The sequence below is a fragment of the Anguilla rostrata genome, chromosome 1 (genome assembly GCF_018555375.3).
Source record: "Anguilla rostrata isolate EN2019 chromosome 1, ASM1855537v3, whole genome shotgun sequence".
Taxonomy (NCBI): Eukaryota; Metazoa; Chordata; class Actinopteri; order Anguilliformes; family Anguillidae; genus Anguilla; species Anguilla rostrata.
Window position 1 is genome coordinate 23,698,035 of NC_057933.1, and position 21,368 is coordinate 23,719,402.

The 21,368-nt window shown below is 38.5% G+C and overlaps 1 protein-coding gene across 2 annotated transcripts in view; it reads right to left on the reverse strand.

Annotated features, from left to right (window-relative positions):
• The window catches only part of LOC135252563 (kelch-like protein 29), a 136,542-nt gene that overhangs the window by 35,739 nt on the left and 79,435 nt on the right, over positions 1-21,368 (reverse strand). For both annotated transcript variants that reach the window (XM_064330793.1, XM_064330801.1), the window contains exons 6-7: positions 10,223-10,361; positions 1,278-1,474 (exon numbers count right to left, since the gene is read on the reverse strand). In XM_064330793.1, coding sequence (XP_064186863.1) covers positions 1,278-1,474; positions 10,223-10,361 — 336 coding nt within the window. The remainder of the gene's footprint in view (positions 1-1,277; positions 1,475-10,222; positions 10,362-21,368) is intronic.

A 21,368-nucleotide genomic window follows, 5' to 3' on the forward strand; every position in this document is an offset into this window, starting at 1 on the left:
CAGAAAATACCAGAAGTGAACGGTAAAACGATCAAACAATTTCAGCATACGGCTGTGTTCACTGAAATGCACTGGATTAACAGACATGCAGAGGGTGATTTATAATTACAGCATGTAGCACTAAAAGTGTGGCACCCTATTTTATTGCCATTTCCTCCCTTTGTTTTTTTACTATTTTTTGTTGCTTTTATTTTCTTTTAATTTCAAAATCAACACAGATGTTTTTTAACTCGAGAAAACTGAGCATTCAGCTGCATCTGAATCACTGCTTTGCTATTTCCAATTATGGGCATTTCACAAAAATCTTCAGTTCTGTTCACAAGGAACGAGGTGTACTTTTACCTCAAGGACCAATAAGGGCTATTTTGTGCCTGACCTCTGGTTCGTTGTTGTTTGACATATTCTATGATTGTTAATGCATTATCCTTATATGCATAATATTGTATTTAACTTTATTATCCCAAAATAGGGAAGCTTGTATTGCACAAAAATAGAGTCATTCAGCAAAAATATATAGTCTAATTAAAAATAATATATTATATATAACATACTAATTTCCCTCCCAACCCTCTACTACACACACTACTACCTACACATACATACCACACATGCACTTGCTCATAATAAAAGCAGAAAATGACAATGGTACAATTGGTTACATAACCTTAGTAACTTGTTCCCCATCATCATCATCATCATCATCACCTATCAAGCAGTAGCATTAAATTGTTACACTGCATATTACACTGAGTAAATATATATTGCACATAGCCCTAAAAAACCAACTGCATGCATTCATTCAAGCACCTGCTTTGCAGGGGGGTGAGAAGTATCACTGTGGATGCAATCAGCTTTTTTCAGGATGAGGTCTTTACACAGCTGAACAGCTGACATCTAGTCACACCCAATGACCCTGCTCACCATCTTTATCATGAGTTGCAGCCTAGCTTGGTCTTGGGTACACACATTAACAAACACACAGATCAGGGCATAGGACAGGATGTTCTGTAAAACAAGAGTTTCTTGAGGAGGTGCTTTTTTGTTAACCACTTTCAATAAAATATTCTTGTTCTTATGCCAAACCAGTCATTCGAATTTGAATACAAGCAAGAATGAGATGGGGAAGGAGAGGGAGAACCAGTGAAAATAGGAAAGAAAGACACACAGAAGGACAGACACAGAGAATGAGAAGGGTGGGGGTTGGACCGAGAGCGAATGAAAAGAAAAAGGAAGACGTGAGCATCTGTTCCAGTGCAATGGCCGCTTTGCGCTCCTACCTAAGAAGGACACGCAGACCTTGCAGAAGGTGTTGAACTGGAACTTGTTGGCGGCCTCCAGGAGAGTTTTGGCATTGGCCGAGTCGATGATGAGCGAGCCCGTGTACACAAACTCCAGCAGCAGCTCCAGAACGTCCGCGCCGATGTTGGTCATTGAGAGCTCCAGCTTCTCTCCCCCTCTCTTCTCCCCCGACAACCTGCCGACAGTGGACAGACAGTCAGACATGCACCTGCTCGCCCACTGCGGCTCCTCTCAAATCAGAAAGAGAGAGAGAGAGAGAGAGAGAGAGAGAGAGGGAGAGAGAGGGAGAGAAGGAGAAAAAGGGGAGAAAAAGAAAGATGGAGAAAATGAGAAAATGAGAAAAAGAGAGAGAGAGAGAGAGGGAGAGACAGAACAAACAAAGAAGAAAAATAAAAGCAGGGGGTAGAGTGGAAGAGATAATCACAAACTTCTTTTAGATATATGGGCTAAAAAGGCTAAAAGCACAAATGCAAAAAAGCTCCATCTGGAATAAAAGGTTCTCTAAATCAGAAGTTGTGGTAGGTTTGCTCGTGAGCACAGTGGATTAAGGAATAAATTCACACAGAAAATAAAATTCTAATAAAGACAAAGCGGTAAAAAACAAGTGTATTATAGGGAATTGGTTTCTGAGCAGCTTGTGATGCATTTGGCCAGAACTAATCCATATATGACCATTATCCATGAATATCAATGCTAATGCATTAATACTCTCCATAGCACAGAGCCAGGTATTACGGGAAGATTTAAAGTGTAACTTAGTATAATAATATGCTAAATGTAAACTATGAGACTTGGCTGTATGTATATATACATATATATTTTTTTCCCGTACATGACAATGATTGAATCAGTACAGAAGGATAATTCAAAAGGACACAATACCATTTGAGTGTAGATGAGTGTAGAAACAGGGACAGGAATAAATTAATAAGTGTTGACAAATTGCCTGTGCATAGCATTTGTTTCAGCATTTTCTCCATTGTTTTACCCATCTCCTGACTATTAGATAAAACTCCATCAGCCCTGAGTGGTACAGCTGTACAAATAACCAGGCAGGATGAACGGACACAGACAGACAGACAGACAGACAGACAGACAAACAGGCATATGGTCAGGGAGGGGAGGGGCGGGGCGGGACGGTGGATGTGGGGAGAAAGGGGTCAGTTCTGCCACAGGAAGCCAGCAGCCATCCTTCTGAGGTTTCCATGAGTGGGAGCTGGGTATTTTCTACAAGAGATTCCCGGAACAAAGCACACCAGCCCCTGCTGCCAAACACCCCCCCCCCCCCCCCCCCCCACCAGAGTCTGCATACCAACCCTCATCACCCACCCACCTCCCCCCTCCCCCCAGCCTGTGTATGAACAGATATTAGTCATCCAGACTGAGGCGGGGCAAAGGTACAAAAGTAGGAGGAGCTCTCTGGAGGCAGCTGTGAAATCAAGAGTTTCTCCTGAAAAGAAGAAAGAGCCAGATTGTTACTGTCAGACGTGGAGGCCCGACCGACCGACCGACCAACACGGCCCAGAAACAGGACAGAGACGTGAGCTTGGATTAAAGAAGAGGGCAGAAGAAATTTGAATAGCAAAAAATAAAACTGAATATTAAAAGAAAAGAGAAAAATAAGGCAATACGCTTTTTCTCTGCAGTCAATTAACGGAACTCGAGCCTGGTGCAGCAGCAGCAGCTGGCTTTGGCTCACAGCGTGCGCGGAAGAAATTGCTTTTCTGCTTCTAAGAGAGGTGCACAATTATTTTGCATTTGATTTCAGGGTTTCGTTTAAGACTAATAAATAATTTTAAAATGTATGTCCTCGTCAACATGTACAGTATTTTATCAAAAAACATCAGCATTATTTAAATGATACTGGCTTTCAGTTTCCTTTGGCCTTTCGATGTAAATAATATTTAGATTTAAGCGCATTTAGTCTGCATTCTTACTGCATTCTCAGACTGACAGGTTAATCATAAATGTAAAAAGCTGAAATGGAGTGAAATGGAGTACAGAATATATAACCAGGTATGTGTCCGGTTATATACTGTTTTGGCCGTAAGCAAAAAGCATGCATATTCTCCTCTGCATGCAAATACAGACACACATACACACAAATGCAAGCTCGGGTGCACAAGCGCACATGCTCATACAAAACATGCGATCTCACGCATGCACTTTCATACAGCCACACTAGCACAAATGAGCTACTTTCAAGGCCGGTCTCTACCGGCTAGTCCGCCAAGGATCACAAATGTAATATTCAGTATATGCTGGAAACTCTCATAGACAACATTAAGGGCTTCTTCGTGTCTTACAATAAGCCAGAATGCCAGACTAATTCCTGACAAACAGCAATTATATGAGGGTCCCTTACAAAGAGTTCCTGTTCCTGACACGCATTTTGCTCTGAGTGATAAGATGGAAAGCATCTGCAGTGCTTGAAATCAATGGAAAGAGCTCCTTTAAAACTGATGGCACCACATTACCCAACAATTACTCGCCACTACTGGAAATCAATGCACTGATCAATATCAATTAAAAACTAACAAAAACCACCACGCTGACATCCTGCGGTGATATCCTGCTTCGCTTTAAATAGGCAAAATATGATTGCCATATTAGGCATAAATTAAGATGATTTCGAGGCACGGGGTGGAAGGGGGGATTTTAAATTACGGCTCCGTCATGTGGAAAATGAATTTCATTTCTGTGTATCAGACAAGCACCAAGTCGTACAGCCCTATTGTGTTAAAAAATGAGCCTTCTGCAAGTAGAGCGGCCATCTTTCAACAATAAGCAAGACGCAGCCAGAATCCATGTCCTTCCAAAGAATCTCCCGACTGTAAAAATATTAATGTCAGATATTTTTTTCAGTATTTCATGTCATTGTATATGGTATTTCTAACACAGGAGAAGAGGATTACTCTTCAAGTCTCAATAAATGGTATACGAGATAAACATTTTCCAATATATTGAGAAAAATGAACAAAGAGGCCTGTAAGGCCTTTTACTTGGAGAAATAAACAACTGCCACCATTTAAAATGAGCTATTCAATATATGTTGATGAAGAGCGAGCTTGTTAAAAAAAACGGTTAGAATTTGTGAAATAACAACCTGAAAACAATTTAACACATCAGTCGATTAAATCACATTCCCATCAGATGACAGGTTCAAGAACTTTCCTTTCAGAGTGTTTCTATTAAGCGTTAAATATGAATAAACAACTTAAAGAATTTTGCTTTAAGTTGTAAGCTAGTCACCTACCTCATGGTCTGAAACAAAACCTAATTTACAATACTACCTTTACATAGCTTGCTATTTTAGATTAAAATTACAGTCATGGAAACTGATCTTGGAGTCCGGAATCTGTGAATCATTCTGACACCAGTAAAAACCCTGATATTAAAGAGTCCAGAATCTATGAATGAGTTTAATATAATGAGGGAAAAAGCATCTAGACCAGTAGTACTAAAGGGAAGAGAAGATTTAATCTTTTAGCCCTAACATTTGAAACATGGACAAAAATACAAGTCAGCAATCATCTGTCTTTCAGTCTTCCACCTGACAGAATTAAATAACAGCTTGACTTTACTGTAGCTAGTGAAATTACCAGCAAAATCAGTAAAGGAAGGGATCTTGTGTTACGAACCAAAAAAAGCACATTTAGACTGAGAATACATATTAAACTTAAATCCTAAGAGTTGAAATAAATCTACGCCCATAAAAAATGTATAGGGACCATTTATTTTGGGCACATCTCATGCATAGACAGTGCGCTTGATGGCACATTCATCTTCACTTTCAGAAAAGTAACTAGCTGGCTAATGGTGAGATGAATTCAGGTCCTGAACGAATAAAACTGTTTCTCATCAGTGCCTCTCATCAAGGGCAATCCCAGGTCATTCAGGAGGCTCTCAACTTCATTCTGAAAAACAAACTGGCTGAAAGTTTTGGGGAGAATTGGAAAAAGCCACTGGTTATCTATAGCTTATTGGTTACACCACAGTGAAAGGCTAACGTAGCGGTCCAAACAAGAGCAGACTTATCAGGTCCAGTTCTCTGAATTATAAAATTTAGAGAAATGCCTTCATCTAGACCAGATAATTGTTTTTTTAATTTTTTATTTTGCAAAGGGGTGCTAAACTTTTATAATAATAAAAAAACACCAAATGTTTAAATGTTTCAGACAGCTTTGAACATGAGACGGAGCCTGATGATTAAAAAAACATCACATTCCTTGGAATTTGAAATTTAACGATGTTTATTACATTTTTCTAATTGACTGCTTTGGTTTGAAAAGGACACAATTAGTTGATGCTATCAAAGTGTAACAGCGTATTCTCTGCAACAGGGATTAGTAACCAGTCATGTGGCAAGCACTACACTACCCCGTTTCAGAGGGAAGTTCATTATAAACAGCCTCATTAAGCTTTTATAATAAAAAGAAATCATTCATTCAAACTTGTAATGCATTTTCTGAGCAAACAAAGAAAGAGCCTTCCTCTGGGATGCAGCCAATATTGATGTGAAATCCACTACAATTCTGATGTGCACCTGTTCATCCGCAGACTCAATTAACCAGATGGTCAGCCACATACTCTTAACACTAAATGTTCTTTTTCTGTCATTGCTGGCACAAAGCTTTCCGATTTCATTGTTTATTTGGAAGATTCCTGAAGAGACATGCGGAAAGACAGAAGATTCATAGCTATCACGGCAAGACAGGGAGATAATAATACCAATAATACCAAGGTACCAAGAACTGGGGCTATATAAATATTTTGAATCATATATATAAATCTGTGTACAACACAGAAGTAGAAAAGACAAATGGAATGTTGGAGCCTAACATCTGGTCCATAGAACATCTGTGGTTCAACCATGCTGAACAAGCACAGCAGCGGCTTCCCAGGGCTAAAGCCCTTTGGGTCTCCGAGCAAGTTGCTATTAGCAACACATTTTTGCACAGCTGACAGAAACTCATGTATACCCTTTAATGGTCACGGTACAACACTGCAAGTATATTGCTTCTGACATCTATTTTACAGCATATTTTGTTCATATTTTAGGTTATTGGCACCATTGCAGGGTACCAATTAAGCCCATGTGTCTATTAAGCCCAATTCAAAATTTGGATTTGAATTAAGAAGAAGAAAAAAAAACTACTTTGTGCTGTTACTTTAATATCTCAACCAATTCACCATCTTGTTATACCCATGACAGTCTTTATTCTAAGCCCATCACACTTATCGTGATTGAATTATCGATGGTCGTGTTCAAATACCTCCTGACAGGCATTCAGAAAGTTGTGAAAAAACTACTTTGAAGATGAACTTTAGAAAATACTTCTTGAAGAATTATTATTATTTAATTTTTTTCATATTCACACATACAAGAAATATTGTCTTTTACCTGGTAGACGGTGTTTTCTGTTGGCAGTCACACCTCATGTCACAGTAACAATACAAGGAGCATAATAATTTGTTGTGGTGCAACAACATCATAGAAATCATTTAAATCTTTTTCACATATTTTAATGTACCGGTTTAATTAATACAAAATGTTCACACATTGTATATGTGCAATCTAAAAAAAGGCATTTAATGCAGGTGGGCTTAATTGGTACAATCTCACAATAAGCACCCCTCCCACGTAGAATGTATACATAATGAATTCCAGCCTTGCATAGTACTGTAGCCTACTTTTTATTTTAATAGCTTAATTTATTTCAATATATCTTTTAATTAGAATTTATTATTCCCAATTCTTAACCATGAAACAGGTGTTCCAGTTAAGCCCACGATGCTCCTGTTAAGGCCTGTTGATTATATAAATTTATTGAAATGCATGGTAGCATACAATTAACTCATAACAAACACAAGTAAACACAATAAACAATGAGCAGAAGTGCTGAGAAGATATGTGATTTATAAAATGGATGAAGATTATAGTTTGAGTCCAGGCATGCTTAATCAAGAGAGCACAATGAGAAACCTCTCTCCACTATCTGAGTATTTTGAAGTAGACAGGAAATCACAAAAAGTCATGAATAGTCAGGAAGGATGTAAGATGCAAGTTGTAAACTATCTGAAGTGTTAGCTGCAGCAAGTCGGCAGTGTTTTTACTGTACTATGAGGCGTGACTGCCAATAAATAAAATAAAAAGACATCTTTTTATCTGAAAATTACTATGTTTTATGATCTAGTATCATGTAGACAAATTAAGACAAAGGAAAATGTCTGCAAATGTGATTTAAAAATCCCCTCCGAAGCAAAGTTTTGATACCTCCACCATGAGATTAAATTTGGAGTACATTATGTAGATACAATTAAATGCTGTTGAACCCCTGGTCAAAGTTTACGTCACAATGAATCTCTGAAGAGATGCTGACCCAATCTCTACATGGCATAAAGTTATACATGACATCTTTCTGCAAATTTCTACACACGATCGCAAAACCTTGGCTGTAACTGGGTCTTTCCGTAAGACACTGATCCCAAGAAAACCTCAAATTCAGCCACAGAATATGTAGGAAAGAAAGCTGAAGGTTTTGGAATTGCCGTCACAGTCCACAGACTCATATTACTGAGAAATCTATGCACTAGGACACCTATTTCTGAGCCAGAGGAGTTATGCAAAGTGGAGTAGAGCAAAAAATCTAAAAGCAAGAACAGAAAGACTGTTAGTTGGCTGCAGGGAATGTTTGGAAGCTGTTACAGATATGGCAGAAGAGGTGTTACTAAATACTAACTGAAAGTGTGCCCAAACCTTTTCCTTGCCATGTTCACTTCAGATTATTATCTTAAATCTGTAACACATGCGGATGAATAGTGATCATGACTTAACATTTGCCGTAGTCATATTGTGTTTAACTTTGTATTTTGCAGAGGTCTGGCAGCTTCTGTTCACTAAGAGTTTCATTGTAACACACTTTGGTCAGGGGTGCCCAACATTTTGCAATTGCTGATAGAAAAAAAATTCTCATTTGGTACTGCAAAATGTGGAAAAGGTTTGAGGAGATACAGAGTCATTGGCTCTATATTAGTATTATTTGATATAAAAAATTTTCTTTAAAGATGTTATTGTTTTTTATATATAATTTAAGAATAATTCTTTTTTGGGCTTCTTTGACACATCTAGGAGTTTAGCTATTATTAAGGCCAGTATAAACTTTTCACATCTTTCATCACATTTATTCATTTTAAATATTTAGAAAAGTTTCTCAATCATACAAAAGATGGTTTGTATGAAAACATTGTAACAATATGTAGAAAATATCTAAACCTACATTTGCATGGGCTTAACAGACCCAATTAGTTTTTTTTGCTTTTTGTATTAACATAGGGATTTAAGTTTCCATTTCTTGCAGGGAAGTCTTATTTGTCAATCCAAATTGAATCACATCCACTCCCTCAGTTCTTTAAGTGCGCAAATTTAGAACTTGCAAAAATGTTTACAAGTTTTAATTAGTAGCAGTCCTGCAAATCCTACAGCTTTCACAACACAAAAAGCTAGGCTTCTCCTGAGATTGTTTCTGACAGCACAACATTAAAATTGCATGAGTCACTTCTGAATTAAGATTCACAGATTAACAATTAAGACAAGGCAAGCTTTGTTATTTTAGACATGGGCGGTATTTGTCTGCTCAATCCATAAACTACAACGAAATCGCTTAATATACTTAGAAATATCTTCAGCACTGTTACAACATTGTAATGGAAGAGGTGTGGCAACTGAATCCAAATCGACCAAATCAAAGATATTTTTTTTTTAAGTTCCAGCTGGAATTCTGATAATTTTTTTACAATAAACAAATTAACTAGTAAATAACAATAAATTAATAAACTAAAGCCTTGTGAGGAGATTTAATTCATTGAAAGCAATCTTAATGTTGGACTGCAAAAACAAGCTAAAAATAAACACAACAAAGCATGTTTTTAAGGAAAATTTGTATATATTACAAAGCATTCATTTGTTAATTGAAATATAGATATGTTAAGAAATTGGGACTGCCAGTTTTCACTCTGGTTAAGGTTTACTTGAAACTTCACACATTTATAAATATTTGTCAGCGGTAATCCTTTATATGCAAATTCAAGGCCACACAATATTAAAAAGAAAAAAAAAACTGGAAACAGAAGCATGCTGTATTACAGCTAAGCATATTATTGACGTTACTATTATAACATAATTCGCCATCCAAAGCCATTACACAGAAGCAATGTGCTTAATTTAAATAGAGAATGGATAAAATTAGCAGAACTAATTTTGGTGACTAATTGAGCAATATTCTTATGACCAACAAGCGTACAAAACACCATTAGAGATGAGCTACACCTGTCTGCCTGACAGTGATTTCTACCAACACAACTACTGATTCATCTGCTGTGGGAAGCAAATTATGACCTATCGTTGTGTCACTTTCAGCTCTCCCATGATTTTACGCAATAACATCAACCATGGAAAAGAATTAGCAGAGAAGACATTATAATACATCAAATATACATAGACACATTTGCCCAGCAAAATGTGGACTCTCATTAACAGACAGCTCACTTACATGTGAAGAGGGTATGAGTGGAGTAAGATTTTATCAACGTGTCTGATGCATTATTAATTTGTGTTATTAATATATTACATGTCTGTTAGGTTCTGCTATATTAAAAATAAAAATCCCAGTCATGGATCTCTTATCTACCCATTATAATGAAGTTCAGTCCATTTAGTCTACAGAGATAAAGGGGAGAGACATGATTGGAACTTCTCCAATGATGGAATACATTCATTTGAGCACAGAAGGAATGGCTGCTGGCCCTGTGACAGGGACCTCTGTCTTCACAGCCCTGGAAGAGAGGGGGAGGGAAAGAGAGGCGACACAAATGCTTCCTACGAAAAGGAACAGAGCAGATCAACAGCTGGAAAAAGGCAAACCTTTTGACCAGGTCCTTGAAATACAAGCTGCAGGAAGCTAGAACATTTTGGTGGACTTCAAACTCTTTGCCTTCAACAATAATTTTCAGGTCTGTAAACTCTTTCGCTCTGCGTTGCTGGTTCAATTCCTTCAACATCTCTGTAGAACAAAGAAAAACAAAAACACAGAAAGGGCCACGTTCCAATTTAGAGAAAGCCCAGAGTAAAAAGAAGAAACAAGAGACAAGAGAAATAAAACAAGAATAAGCACAGGTGGGTATGTACACACACAGTTTGTGTAAAGTTAGTCTGCATTTTGCACATTAAGAAACAGGCACAAGAGAACAAACTTTTCAGGTCAAAGGTCACAAAGGTACACTGTAAAACACAATAAGTTCAGCAAAATCTGAGGAAACCCACTGCCCCAAAGAAACTGTGCAAATCAACTGAAAATATTTCATTTTATGGTACTAAGGCTAATTAAGTTGTCTCGGCACAAATCACATTTGCTATGATCATGTCTTCTTTTAAAATTATTGCCACTTAATTGCTTTAATGTAACATACTGTATCTTTGATTCATATTAAAATTACTTCAATTACTTGAGTCAATACAACTCCAGTTTTAGTTGTATTAACCAAAGTATTTCTTTAAGTAATTTTACATTAGTTTATGCTTTAATTATTTATCTTATACCAACTTTCAGAGTTAAAATTTACCTAGTATATCTATTTAAACGATTTTAGAATGAATACTGCTCACCTCATTCCATGACTTGAACAGGCATTACTGAAATTAATTGAATTATTTGAGTAAATGCATGCTATTTGAGTAAATGGAACTTGACATATTCAAGCTGTCCTGACAATTGCAAGTTTTTGAGTATACTGTTCTTAGATCAGTTCGCAAGGACGGCAGTTATGATTTACAGGATAAGTAGGCAATATAGAAACACCCGCAAAAAGACAATAAAATGGCAATTATAAGACAGCTTTCATTGGTTAGATATTGTTATATATAGTCTGAGAAGGTACCATTTCAGATTTAATGTTTTGTTTGTTTCCATAAACAGAACACCAGGACACTGCAAACGTGTATTATGCAAGTTGAAACTGAAATTAAGAGATAAGTAATGTAAAAGCTGCAGCTATAGTGGTACAGAAACGCCAGAAAATGCCACAATGTTTAAGAGACTATTATTTAGCCAAATAGATGGAACCGCCACAAATTTCAATATTATGCTTGAATTATTTTTGTCAATTACATTTATCAGTGTGAAAGCTGAAATGTTATTAATACTATGAATAAAAAAGGATTGGGACATCTTTGGAGTAAGGAAATATCTTCTCAGCTCCTTATTAATTTCCTAAGCACTTGAAATCCAGCCAGCTGCACTTTACCAACAGCCAAAATCAGTGAGAACATGACAACTCTAAACCTTGTCACTTAGCAACACAAAGTGAAAATGTGCCAAACTCTACACCTGAACTCCACACTGGAGACACAGTGTGTTTGGAACAGAACACTGGAACACGACATAGTGTGTTTTGTTTGTAAATTTTTATGTAGATTGATTGCGGTTTTTGGTTGCTCTGGGAGTTTTGCAAACCTTTTTTTCCCAAAATTTTATCAGTCTGTTGAAATCCGGCAACCCTTACAAATCTAAAGGCTTACAACCAAAACAATAAAAAAGTAATTGGAATAAGAACCTGCATCATTTTTAAAGCCTAAGACAAGCTTAATGCAGTGGACTACAGTCTTTTCACAAGTTCTGATGTTAAAAAAATAATATATAATATAAAATATAAATATACTGTAGAATCCCAAAGACCATATCCAGGCATTTATGCAGAACCGCATACATAAAATTCATCTGCAGTGCATAGTAGCAGTGCCAGTGGTATACTGACTGGATGGGGAGCTGTGCATAAATGCCTCATTCTGACAGGGAACTAGTGCAAGAAGTGTGATTACATTAAGCATGTCCATTTATACCGCATGATGTATTTACTGAAGAAATTCATGTTTAGTACTTTCCTTGGGGAAAATAACTGTGAGGTTCCACTCTGGATTTAACTCTGAAACTGGTGCTATAGCGACAACACCATGCTACCTCTGCAGTGGCATTACGATTTGGTTTGTGCCTCCCACACAGGGCTCGAAATTGCGACCATTTTGGTCTCATATGCTCCCGAAATTTAATCTGTGCGACCTCGAAATATAATTGGGAGCAATTGTGCGAGTGCAAATAATTGATCTGGTGCAACCTTTTTTTCTTTTCTTTTTCCAGTCGACCGTCTCTTTCTCTGTACATTCGCTAGTTAGTACACTCAGTATGTGCCTTGTGAGCTGACAGTGACCCTTCTAACCAATCGTGAGCTTGACATTCTTACCTTTAATGCTGATTTTAAATTGGTTAATATTAGCCTTCAATAGCCGCGTTTCCACCGCAGGAACTTTACCCCGGAACTAGGAACCTTTTGAGGAACTCAGTGCGTTTCCACTGCAATTTAGTTCCAGGGGCTTTATTTTACCCCCAAAAAAGTTCCTGCTCGGGGGGTAGTACTTTCCAAAAGTACCAGAACCTTTGGGGTGGGGCGCAAGCGCTGAAAATTTATGATTGGTCGACTACTTGCAGTGTTATTTGTTTTATTTCAACCGCCATGTTTAAAAATCTGCAGCCGCAAACCGATTTATTTTCATAATAACTTCAAATCAAACTTGTATGTTATGCGGGGCAGTAGCCTAGTTTTGGTTATAGCCTGCCAACGTCTTGGAATTATAACGTGTGCTCTCCTGTTCTTTTCTTGCTTTAGTATTTGTTTTATAAAATGATAAGCATTCGTGCTGGGACAGCATATTACGTACCAAAACATTCAAACTGATTAATTCGGTTGCTGAATATTTTCTTCCGGATTTTCTTTGTTAGCCCGTTGTAATTGACTCAAAACGTTTGATACAGTTATGTGAGGTATGCGGTAGTTCTGCGTAATTCACATTGGTGATACAGTAAAAGCAAACTGGAAATCACCTTCCACACTTTTTGTCAGGGTAAAATAACAGGTTAATTCTAGTAATCGTCCCTTTAGCTTTTTCAGACTGCCGTAAATTTACTCTGCCATTCTTCAACTCCACAAAAAGACCAGGAAGACTATGGACTAATTTATGGTGCATGGTTTGCATCTGGAGGGCACACTTCGCTGCTCGGCTAGCAGTAACTTCGAAGGAAAGCAAACGGTGGCTGTACCACTGCTTTAAATTTTCACGCAAGTCCGAATTTTCGTTCTATTCTTGTCATTTTGCGATTAGTCTATATGGAATTGACGATGAGAAAGTAATCAAACAGCAAATTGTTTACAACGTGTGCATGTTTTCTGCTGTTGTTGCCAGTTATATTGGAAATGTGAATGCATTCTGTCGCCTCAGATGTCAAGACATGAAAGTGAATGTTCGCATAAAAACATAATGAATGTGTTTGAGAGGATATATAAAACAGTTACAAACTGACTATTGGCCTGTTATACCCTATTTGTTGCATAACAACGGTCCAAGTTCAACTACCAAAGACAGTTTTGCTTGACAACGGTAAAATATGCCCAAATGGCTGCAGAAGAGTATTTCAATTCCAGGTGATTAAATCGATAAAAATCAATAAATACAAAAGTAACCATATATAGTCATTGTTGGTAACCCGTTGTATATAAGTGGAATAAACCCCTCCGGGCTGTCCCGGTTATTAGAAAATAATGTAGGCTACTTCGGTGGTAGTATGGGGTTACAGAAGAAATCATAGGACAGATGGACCGACGACAATGTCGCTTTTTCATACATCAGTGGGCTAATTTGCCTAATCTTCGCGGGACTTTAGACCGCGGTGGAAACGCAGACAACAATGGGCTGAAGGAACCTTTTAGTTCCTTGAAAAGTAGTTCCTGGCTAAAAAGTTTCGGGTACTTTTCGGGTACTAATGTTACATGAAGACAAAAGTTTATGTTCAATTTATTAGCGTTATCGAAGGCTGAAAAGTTTATGCATAACACGCAATTCCTTGAACAGTGGACACATTTTAAGCGTGACAGTTTAACTGTTACTTGTAAACCATACGGTTATATTGTAGTTTTTTATCAATAAAAAATCTATTGCATATATTGTTGGTGCTCCTACATTTTGGTGGGTGCTCCTAACTTTTTGAATTTGGGAGCACCAGTGCTACCAAGTAAAAAAGTTCATTTCGAGCCCTGCCACAGATGAAAATGACTTCCGGATGCAGGTTTTGGTCCAGTCCAGGTCGATACGATACGATAAACAGGCTAGAGTATGACCAAGACACAGTGTCAACAAGCATAATACCTTGGTTCTATTATAACCTGAACTGGCTCAAACTATTATGACTCATTATGAGTGCTATGACTGTTCCTGCCTTCCTATATACAAGAAACACCCACACAGAATGAAACATACACACAAAGCCCCCCCCCCACCACACACACACACACATACACAGACACTGTCATACACACACGCACTCACGCATGTATGCACAAACGCAAGCACACACACGCAGATACACACACAGTGGCAATTTAACACTGACTGGCAGGGCAGAAATTATAACTGAATTACCTTGTGCAAGACACAGATATGAGTTTTCTTTTGTGAGATGCAACATTCACAATGCAATAGTATTTACCAGCTTTTTATTTTGTCAAGCATTATTAAGTTGAAGACATGTTGTAATGACCACAATGATCTTTCTGTCTTGACCTGCATTATGATTACTCATTAAGTAGCACAGGCAAACATATTTTAAAAAAACTATGTGAAATGTATACAAAGTATCATGAATTCACTAAACAGAAATACAGATGCTAAGAAAATGGTATCACCTGCTTTCATATCAGTTAAAGACAAAAAAAAAAAATTCAGTAGGATTGAACACAGGCCTTAAGTTGACTTTAACCTTCAAATATAATGTCTAAATATAAGCCAGAGCTATAATACTAAATATACACCTATAATTGCAGTTCACATGCAAATTCAGGGCCACATAACAAATAAGACTGAAATCTGAAGCAGAAAAGGTAAAATAAGCATGCAAATTACAGCACAGAATATTATTCACATTATTAGAACATCATTCTCTATCCAAAGCCATTACACAGGAACATTAAAGCAATCCAATTAGATAAAAAAGGTATGAAATTAGCAGAACTGATTTTGGCAACTAATTTAGCAGTATTATCATGCCCAATTAGTGGACAAAACACCATTAGTGATGAGCTACACCTATCTGCCAGTCAGTGATTTCTATCAATACAAGTAGCCATTTATCCGCTGTGTGAAGCAATTTATAACCTGTCTTCCTGTCACTTAAAGTTCTCCAACTATTTTACCCAATGATATCAACTACGTGAAATAATCGGCAGATAAGACATTATAATACATGAAATATACTGTACATAAACACATTTGCCTAGCAAAGATTGTGATTCTCTGAATTCAGAGAAAATTCTGGGGATTTGATCCTTCATAGAGTTGTACAAAAGACAATGATTCACAGTTCACCACCACCAACGTTTTTATAGTGTTGCGTGGAAAGGTTTCTTTTTTTGCCAACCAACTGGTCAAAAAAAGACAAAAATGCAACAATATTGCCAGAACAGAATTAGTTAAATAATACTAATCAAAACAATTAAATAGTTTTCTGCAGTGTAGGCTTTAAGAAATGACAGCCTAAAACAGACAAACTCAAATAAATAAAAAAATCCAAGGTTAAAACTTCATGATTCATTTTAATTGTGGCCAATTGTTCTCTGTCAGTCTTTTGCAATGCTGGACATGAACAGTACCATTGTCCATCTGTGCAATATTTGGAAATTATTTTTTCGCCTCTGTCCCAGAACTTTCAGGGTATCAATGCAGTGCCTTGTTCGGGTGCCAATAATTTGTAATCGACTAATTTGGACAGTAAAGCTCAGTACTCATCAAATCCTGAAATCTAGAGGCAGTGTTAAGAAGCTTTACAGTCAAGCCTGAACCTTGATCTATCATGGTCCATTGAACCACAATATAGCACAACTTTCCTCTTGGATAATGCATGAAAATTTGTTTGAGTACACCACAAATTGTTAATGAAATTGCTAATATCTCAGATGACATCTGTCCACTGCTAAATTCTGTATACTCCCCCCCCCCCACCACTCACAGAAAATTCCCCAATGTTGTTTATTTCCGACCACATTGATGCTGATGTCTGCAAATGGCAGTCTGTTGTTGCTTTTTGTGCATGTATAGATGTAAATGGCACAAAATAAACTCCATCAGTGCACAGTGTACCAGCAGGGTCGCATACAGCCACACTCCGTCGCTCAAAGACTTTATTTTGTGTGACATTTCGTCCACGTCACTCCTTGCTCTGACCCAGTATAGCCTATTACATCAGCTAATAGCTTTTATGAGGGTCACAACTGATCCCTAATTGTATCATTAGTCAAGTTACCGTGACAATACAACTGACCTATGGGGTTTAGATCAGAATACAAGATAAAATAATTTCAGGTCACATGCTCTAGGTCAGTGGTGTCAAACTTGTGCCATGGAGGGCCGTGTGTATGCAGGTTTTCATTCCAACCAATTAATGCTGCCTTAATTGAGTCCAATTACTCATTCAGCCATATGCGTTTAACTGCATTGAAGCACAGAATATAAGAAAATTTTTATTTAGACAATGCGGGTAACCATAGATGTCGGGTCACCATTATGCACAAACCTGCATCCCTAATTCAGCAAATAATTTAACTAATTATATAATCAAGATCTGAGGCTGGAATGAAAACCTGCATACACACGGCCCTCCATGGCACGAGTTTGACACCACTGCTCTAGGTGAACAGGTGTCCCTATTCATGATAGAATATTGCAAACTGAAAATGCTACTATGCAACTGTGACTCCAAATTAAGTTAGTGAAATAATGATCAGCAGAAATACATTAATAATGTTTTACAGTACATACAGGAAATTGCACCCAAACTAAATCAACCTCTGAAGCCTGTGATGTAGTGAATATCATTGATCAGCAAGGGTGATGAAAGAGGCAATTTTTTGTGTTATTCCTCAATATGAAAAAGCTGTGAACTGAAGTTTCTGAGCAACGCCCCTTTAAAGCATACAAAATGACATTTGAGGAGGATTTACAACTGTATTACAAGCATGCATTATCAGTCAAATGTTTATACATCAAGGGATGTAAATTCAGTAAATTCTTATTTTAAAAGGTAAATGCTTAACACACTAATTTTGCATGATCCTTTGACGAGTCCAAGCTTAGACACAGCTTACTTGTTTAAACATTTACTGCCATGGATGTCCTCCGCTGTCATTCAGAAGTGAAAAAGTGCATTTCAGGGGTTTACAGCGTATTCACTGTGAAATGAAAAGTCATGAACAGCCAAGATTTCACAGCAAAGCTGAAACTAAATGTGCAAAGAAAAAAAAAATTCTCAAAATAACACCACCAAACAGTGTCATCAGATGCTATTTATTCTGCTGCACTAGATAAGCAAACCCACTAAAATCCCCAAAAACACCTAACGTCTGAGTTATTGAAGAGGAACTGGCTTACAGAAATGTCCTTATAAGCCCTTTCCAAGTATACATTATTTTTTAAAGTGGACATAATTCTTTTTTATCTAAAGTTGCGGATAAGAAACTATTATTCAGGCATTAACTAACATGTGGTGTTGATCTTACTGCATGTCATCTCATATTGCAAGTTAGCAGTTAGTTGTTCTAGCAGGTTCATTTTGTCTCTAGTTTTAAGTGGTTCATTTTTAGTTGTTTCTATCAGTTTATTGCAACTTGGATTGCATTGGATAGTCATTGGAGTGCTGCATAGTGGTCAGTTAAGTGCTAAATACTCAGTCTTAGGCATTTTCCCTCCCACTGTCCAGCCACCTGTCCTCTTGCTCTGATACCCTCATGATACCTGCACTCCTTCACCCCAACACTCTTCCATTTATTTCTTCTCCGGTTAACTCCCTACACACTAACCGTTTTTTCCCCTCACCCTTCATGCAGGACCGTGCCACCTGCTTTCTGAAGAAAACCACTCTTGAAACCCACTCCCTCACATCAACGGACCGGACTCTCTGCTCCAAAATCCAGACACTCGAGTGTGCCGTCAAATCAACCCTCTACTTTCCTCACACTGAACAACCTTTCTGAGCCCCGCCAGTCTGCCTTTGGGCCTGGCCTCTTCACAGAAATCGTACTCCTCTGTCAGTGTGACCCTCTACTTTGCTCAGACAGAGGCCCTCCTTTCCTCAGTTCGGATCCTTCTTGACCTCCCGGCTGCATTTGACACAGCTGACCAGAGAATTCTCCAGTATTCCCTGCCTGCAACGGCCCCGTCCCTGCCTGCCTTGCGTCCCACCTTGCTGGATGTTGCTTCCATGTCACAATATCAACACTCCGTAGCCGCTCTACAGGCATTCCCCAGGGCTCTGACCTCGTCCCCCTCAACTTCCTCCCTGTACACTAAATCTCTTGGCCCTGTCATCACTCGTCATATCGTTGCTATGCCGACGGCACGCAGCTCTCACTTTCCCTCCCACCATCTGACCTACAGGTCTCCGCATCTCAGATCTCAGCCTACCTACAGGTAAATAACATCTTGATCTGGATGGAAAATCAGCACCTACTGTAGAGCTCAACCTGGGAAAGATGGAGATGCTCTACATCCCTGTCATGTCCTCCCCCCCACATGGCCTCTCTTTCACAAGGGGTAACACCACTCTGTCAGCTTCTTCATGTGACAACAACCTCAGAGTTCAGGCTTTGGTCCTCTTCTGCCTGGACTACTGAAAGTCTCTCCTAACTGACCTCCATGTCTCTGCTACCAGGCCTCAGCAGCATGTCCAGGATGCCGCTGCTCACCTTGTCTACAACCTCCAAAGAACACTCCAATGTCAAAGAACAATCCAAAAGGGAACTGCTCCTTCTTAACCTCAACAGGCCATTGAACTAAATACATCAGCCAGACAGACCCATGCACTCCACAATCACAGCACAGCTGGCTCCACCCCCTTTCAGAGCCTGCCCTTCCCGGGCACGTCTGCTTTCTGTTCTGGTCTCTTGGTGGTGGAATGAGCTTCCCACCGCAGTCAGAACAGCGGAGATGTTGGCCATCTTCTGACACAGAGAGAAGACCGACCTCTTCAAACTGTTCCTCGGCTCCTCTCTAGCACTATTACTCAGCCCTAACACCTGATCAGGAGCATGGGCTTGTAACCCATAGGTTGCAGGTTTTATTACAAAAACAGGACACTGCTGTTGTACCCTTGAGCAAAGGTACTGAACCTGAATTGCTTTAGTATACATGCATGTGGTATAAAATAGACATTATGTAAAAATACAAAAAGCTGTATGAGTCGATCTGGACAAAAGCAACTGCTACATGCCTGCCTGTTCTCCCCAATACCCTATAGAACAGCCGCATTTCACTACACCTATACAATATATAATAGCTGTGCTTCAGCACCCTCTTGCCACATAAAACATGTGTGTTTCAGTTCACCCTTACCACACAAAACAACTGCGATTCAGTAGTGCCTTACTATATAAAATAGGCGTGTTTCAGTAGACCCTTACCATGTGAAACAGCATTGTGTATTGTGCTCTCTTGAATTACGGTGTATGCTAAGTACGCTATGGTGATGAGACAGGCTTGCAAATGCAAATGGCTACCCCAAATTTTGTTTGACAGCATTGTGTTTCGCACCCTAGGCCATTTTTCTTTGATACAGTGACCCTGGGAAATTGTGTGTTAATGTGCTTCAATATGCTGTCAGTGCAAAATACACAGTTAATTAACATGATTTATTTCGGTAAACATTAGTTCAGAAAAGGTTGATTTATCTTGTGGGAAAGTATGTGGGTTTGCTTTTGGCTTCATAGAGAGAATGAAACATTCACTGCTCAGTTGCATTTAGCACATGTCGATACGGCCATGAATTATTAAGCTGAAGACGTATAGTTGTAATGACCTAGAATGTCCATTTTGTCTTGACCAACCAATATTATATGAATACTCGTTCAGGATTGATTGAGCATCTATGAACAATTATTTGGCCATAGAGACATCTTGAGGGTTCTCAAAAATACCAGACCAATTCATATGTTGAAAGCAGAGAAGACATTGGGATACTAATAAAACAAATTAATAATTATCTGGTAAATATATGCAATACAATTTATATCTGGTGGCACTTCTGAAAAGATAAAGGGGAATAAGCTTACAAACACAATGATACTGGTTCAATTCCCAGGCACAGCTTATGGCCTTTGTCTGGCCAAGGTCAATATAGTAACCAAAACTGCATATGATAAATATTTTGGTGTATCCATGGACAATGTGTTAAATGTAAGTTCTGCATTTTCCCAAATTAGGGTGTACTGAGCAACTAAATACTTTTTAATTTTAATCTTTATAAATTTGGCACCCAACAACTGCAACCGCACTGCCGATTTGGGAGAGTGTAGACATCCGTGGTTCTCCTACGAAACACGTGGTGTCACCAGCTGTTTCTTTTCACACCGCAGACTACTGCTATGCTTGGAAAGAGTGGAGTCAGAGCTATCCATACACCATAGCATAATGCTTTATCCAAGCCACCCAGCAGTGGGTCAAATACTTTGATTTCATATGGTCCTTCTGTATTAAACCCCACTGTTTACCAAAGTTAGAGCCAGGTGTCCTTTGTAAATGCTTATTACATTTGAAAGGGTTCCCTGAGACAACATTTCAAGTGAAGGTCTCAATATTTTTTGTGGACTTTGTTCTACATAATATCCTGTATCGATCTGGCACTGGTTGCAGTGTGAGACAGCCAGTCTCTATGGCCAGGGTGCCCTTGCTGTCTGGAGTTTGTTTTGAAATGTTGATTGAAATGTTCTGCTGTGGCCAGGTGGTCTGCCATAGCGCATTCTTATTAAAAACCCCCAAGCCATTGTATTCTGTGCCTTTTTGTTCCCCAGTGACTAATGTACTGCAGATGTATTTGTGCTGTGTTATAATTCGATGGACAATGCCTGCGTTTGTGTCGTCCTGTCCGTAGGCCGATTTGCGTTATCGCCACCGCCTCCGTCACATTGGAGTAGGCAGAGCC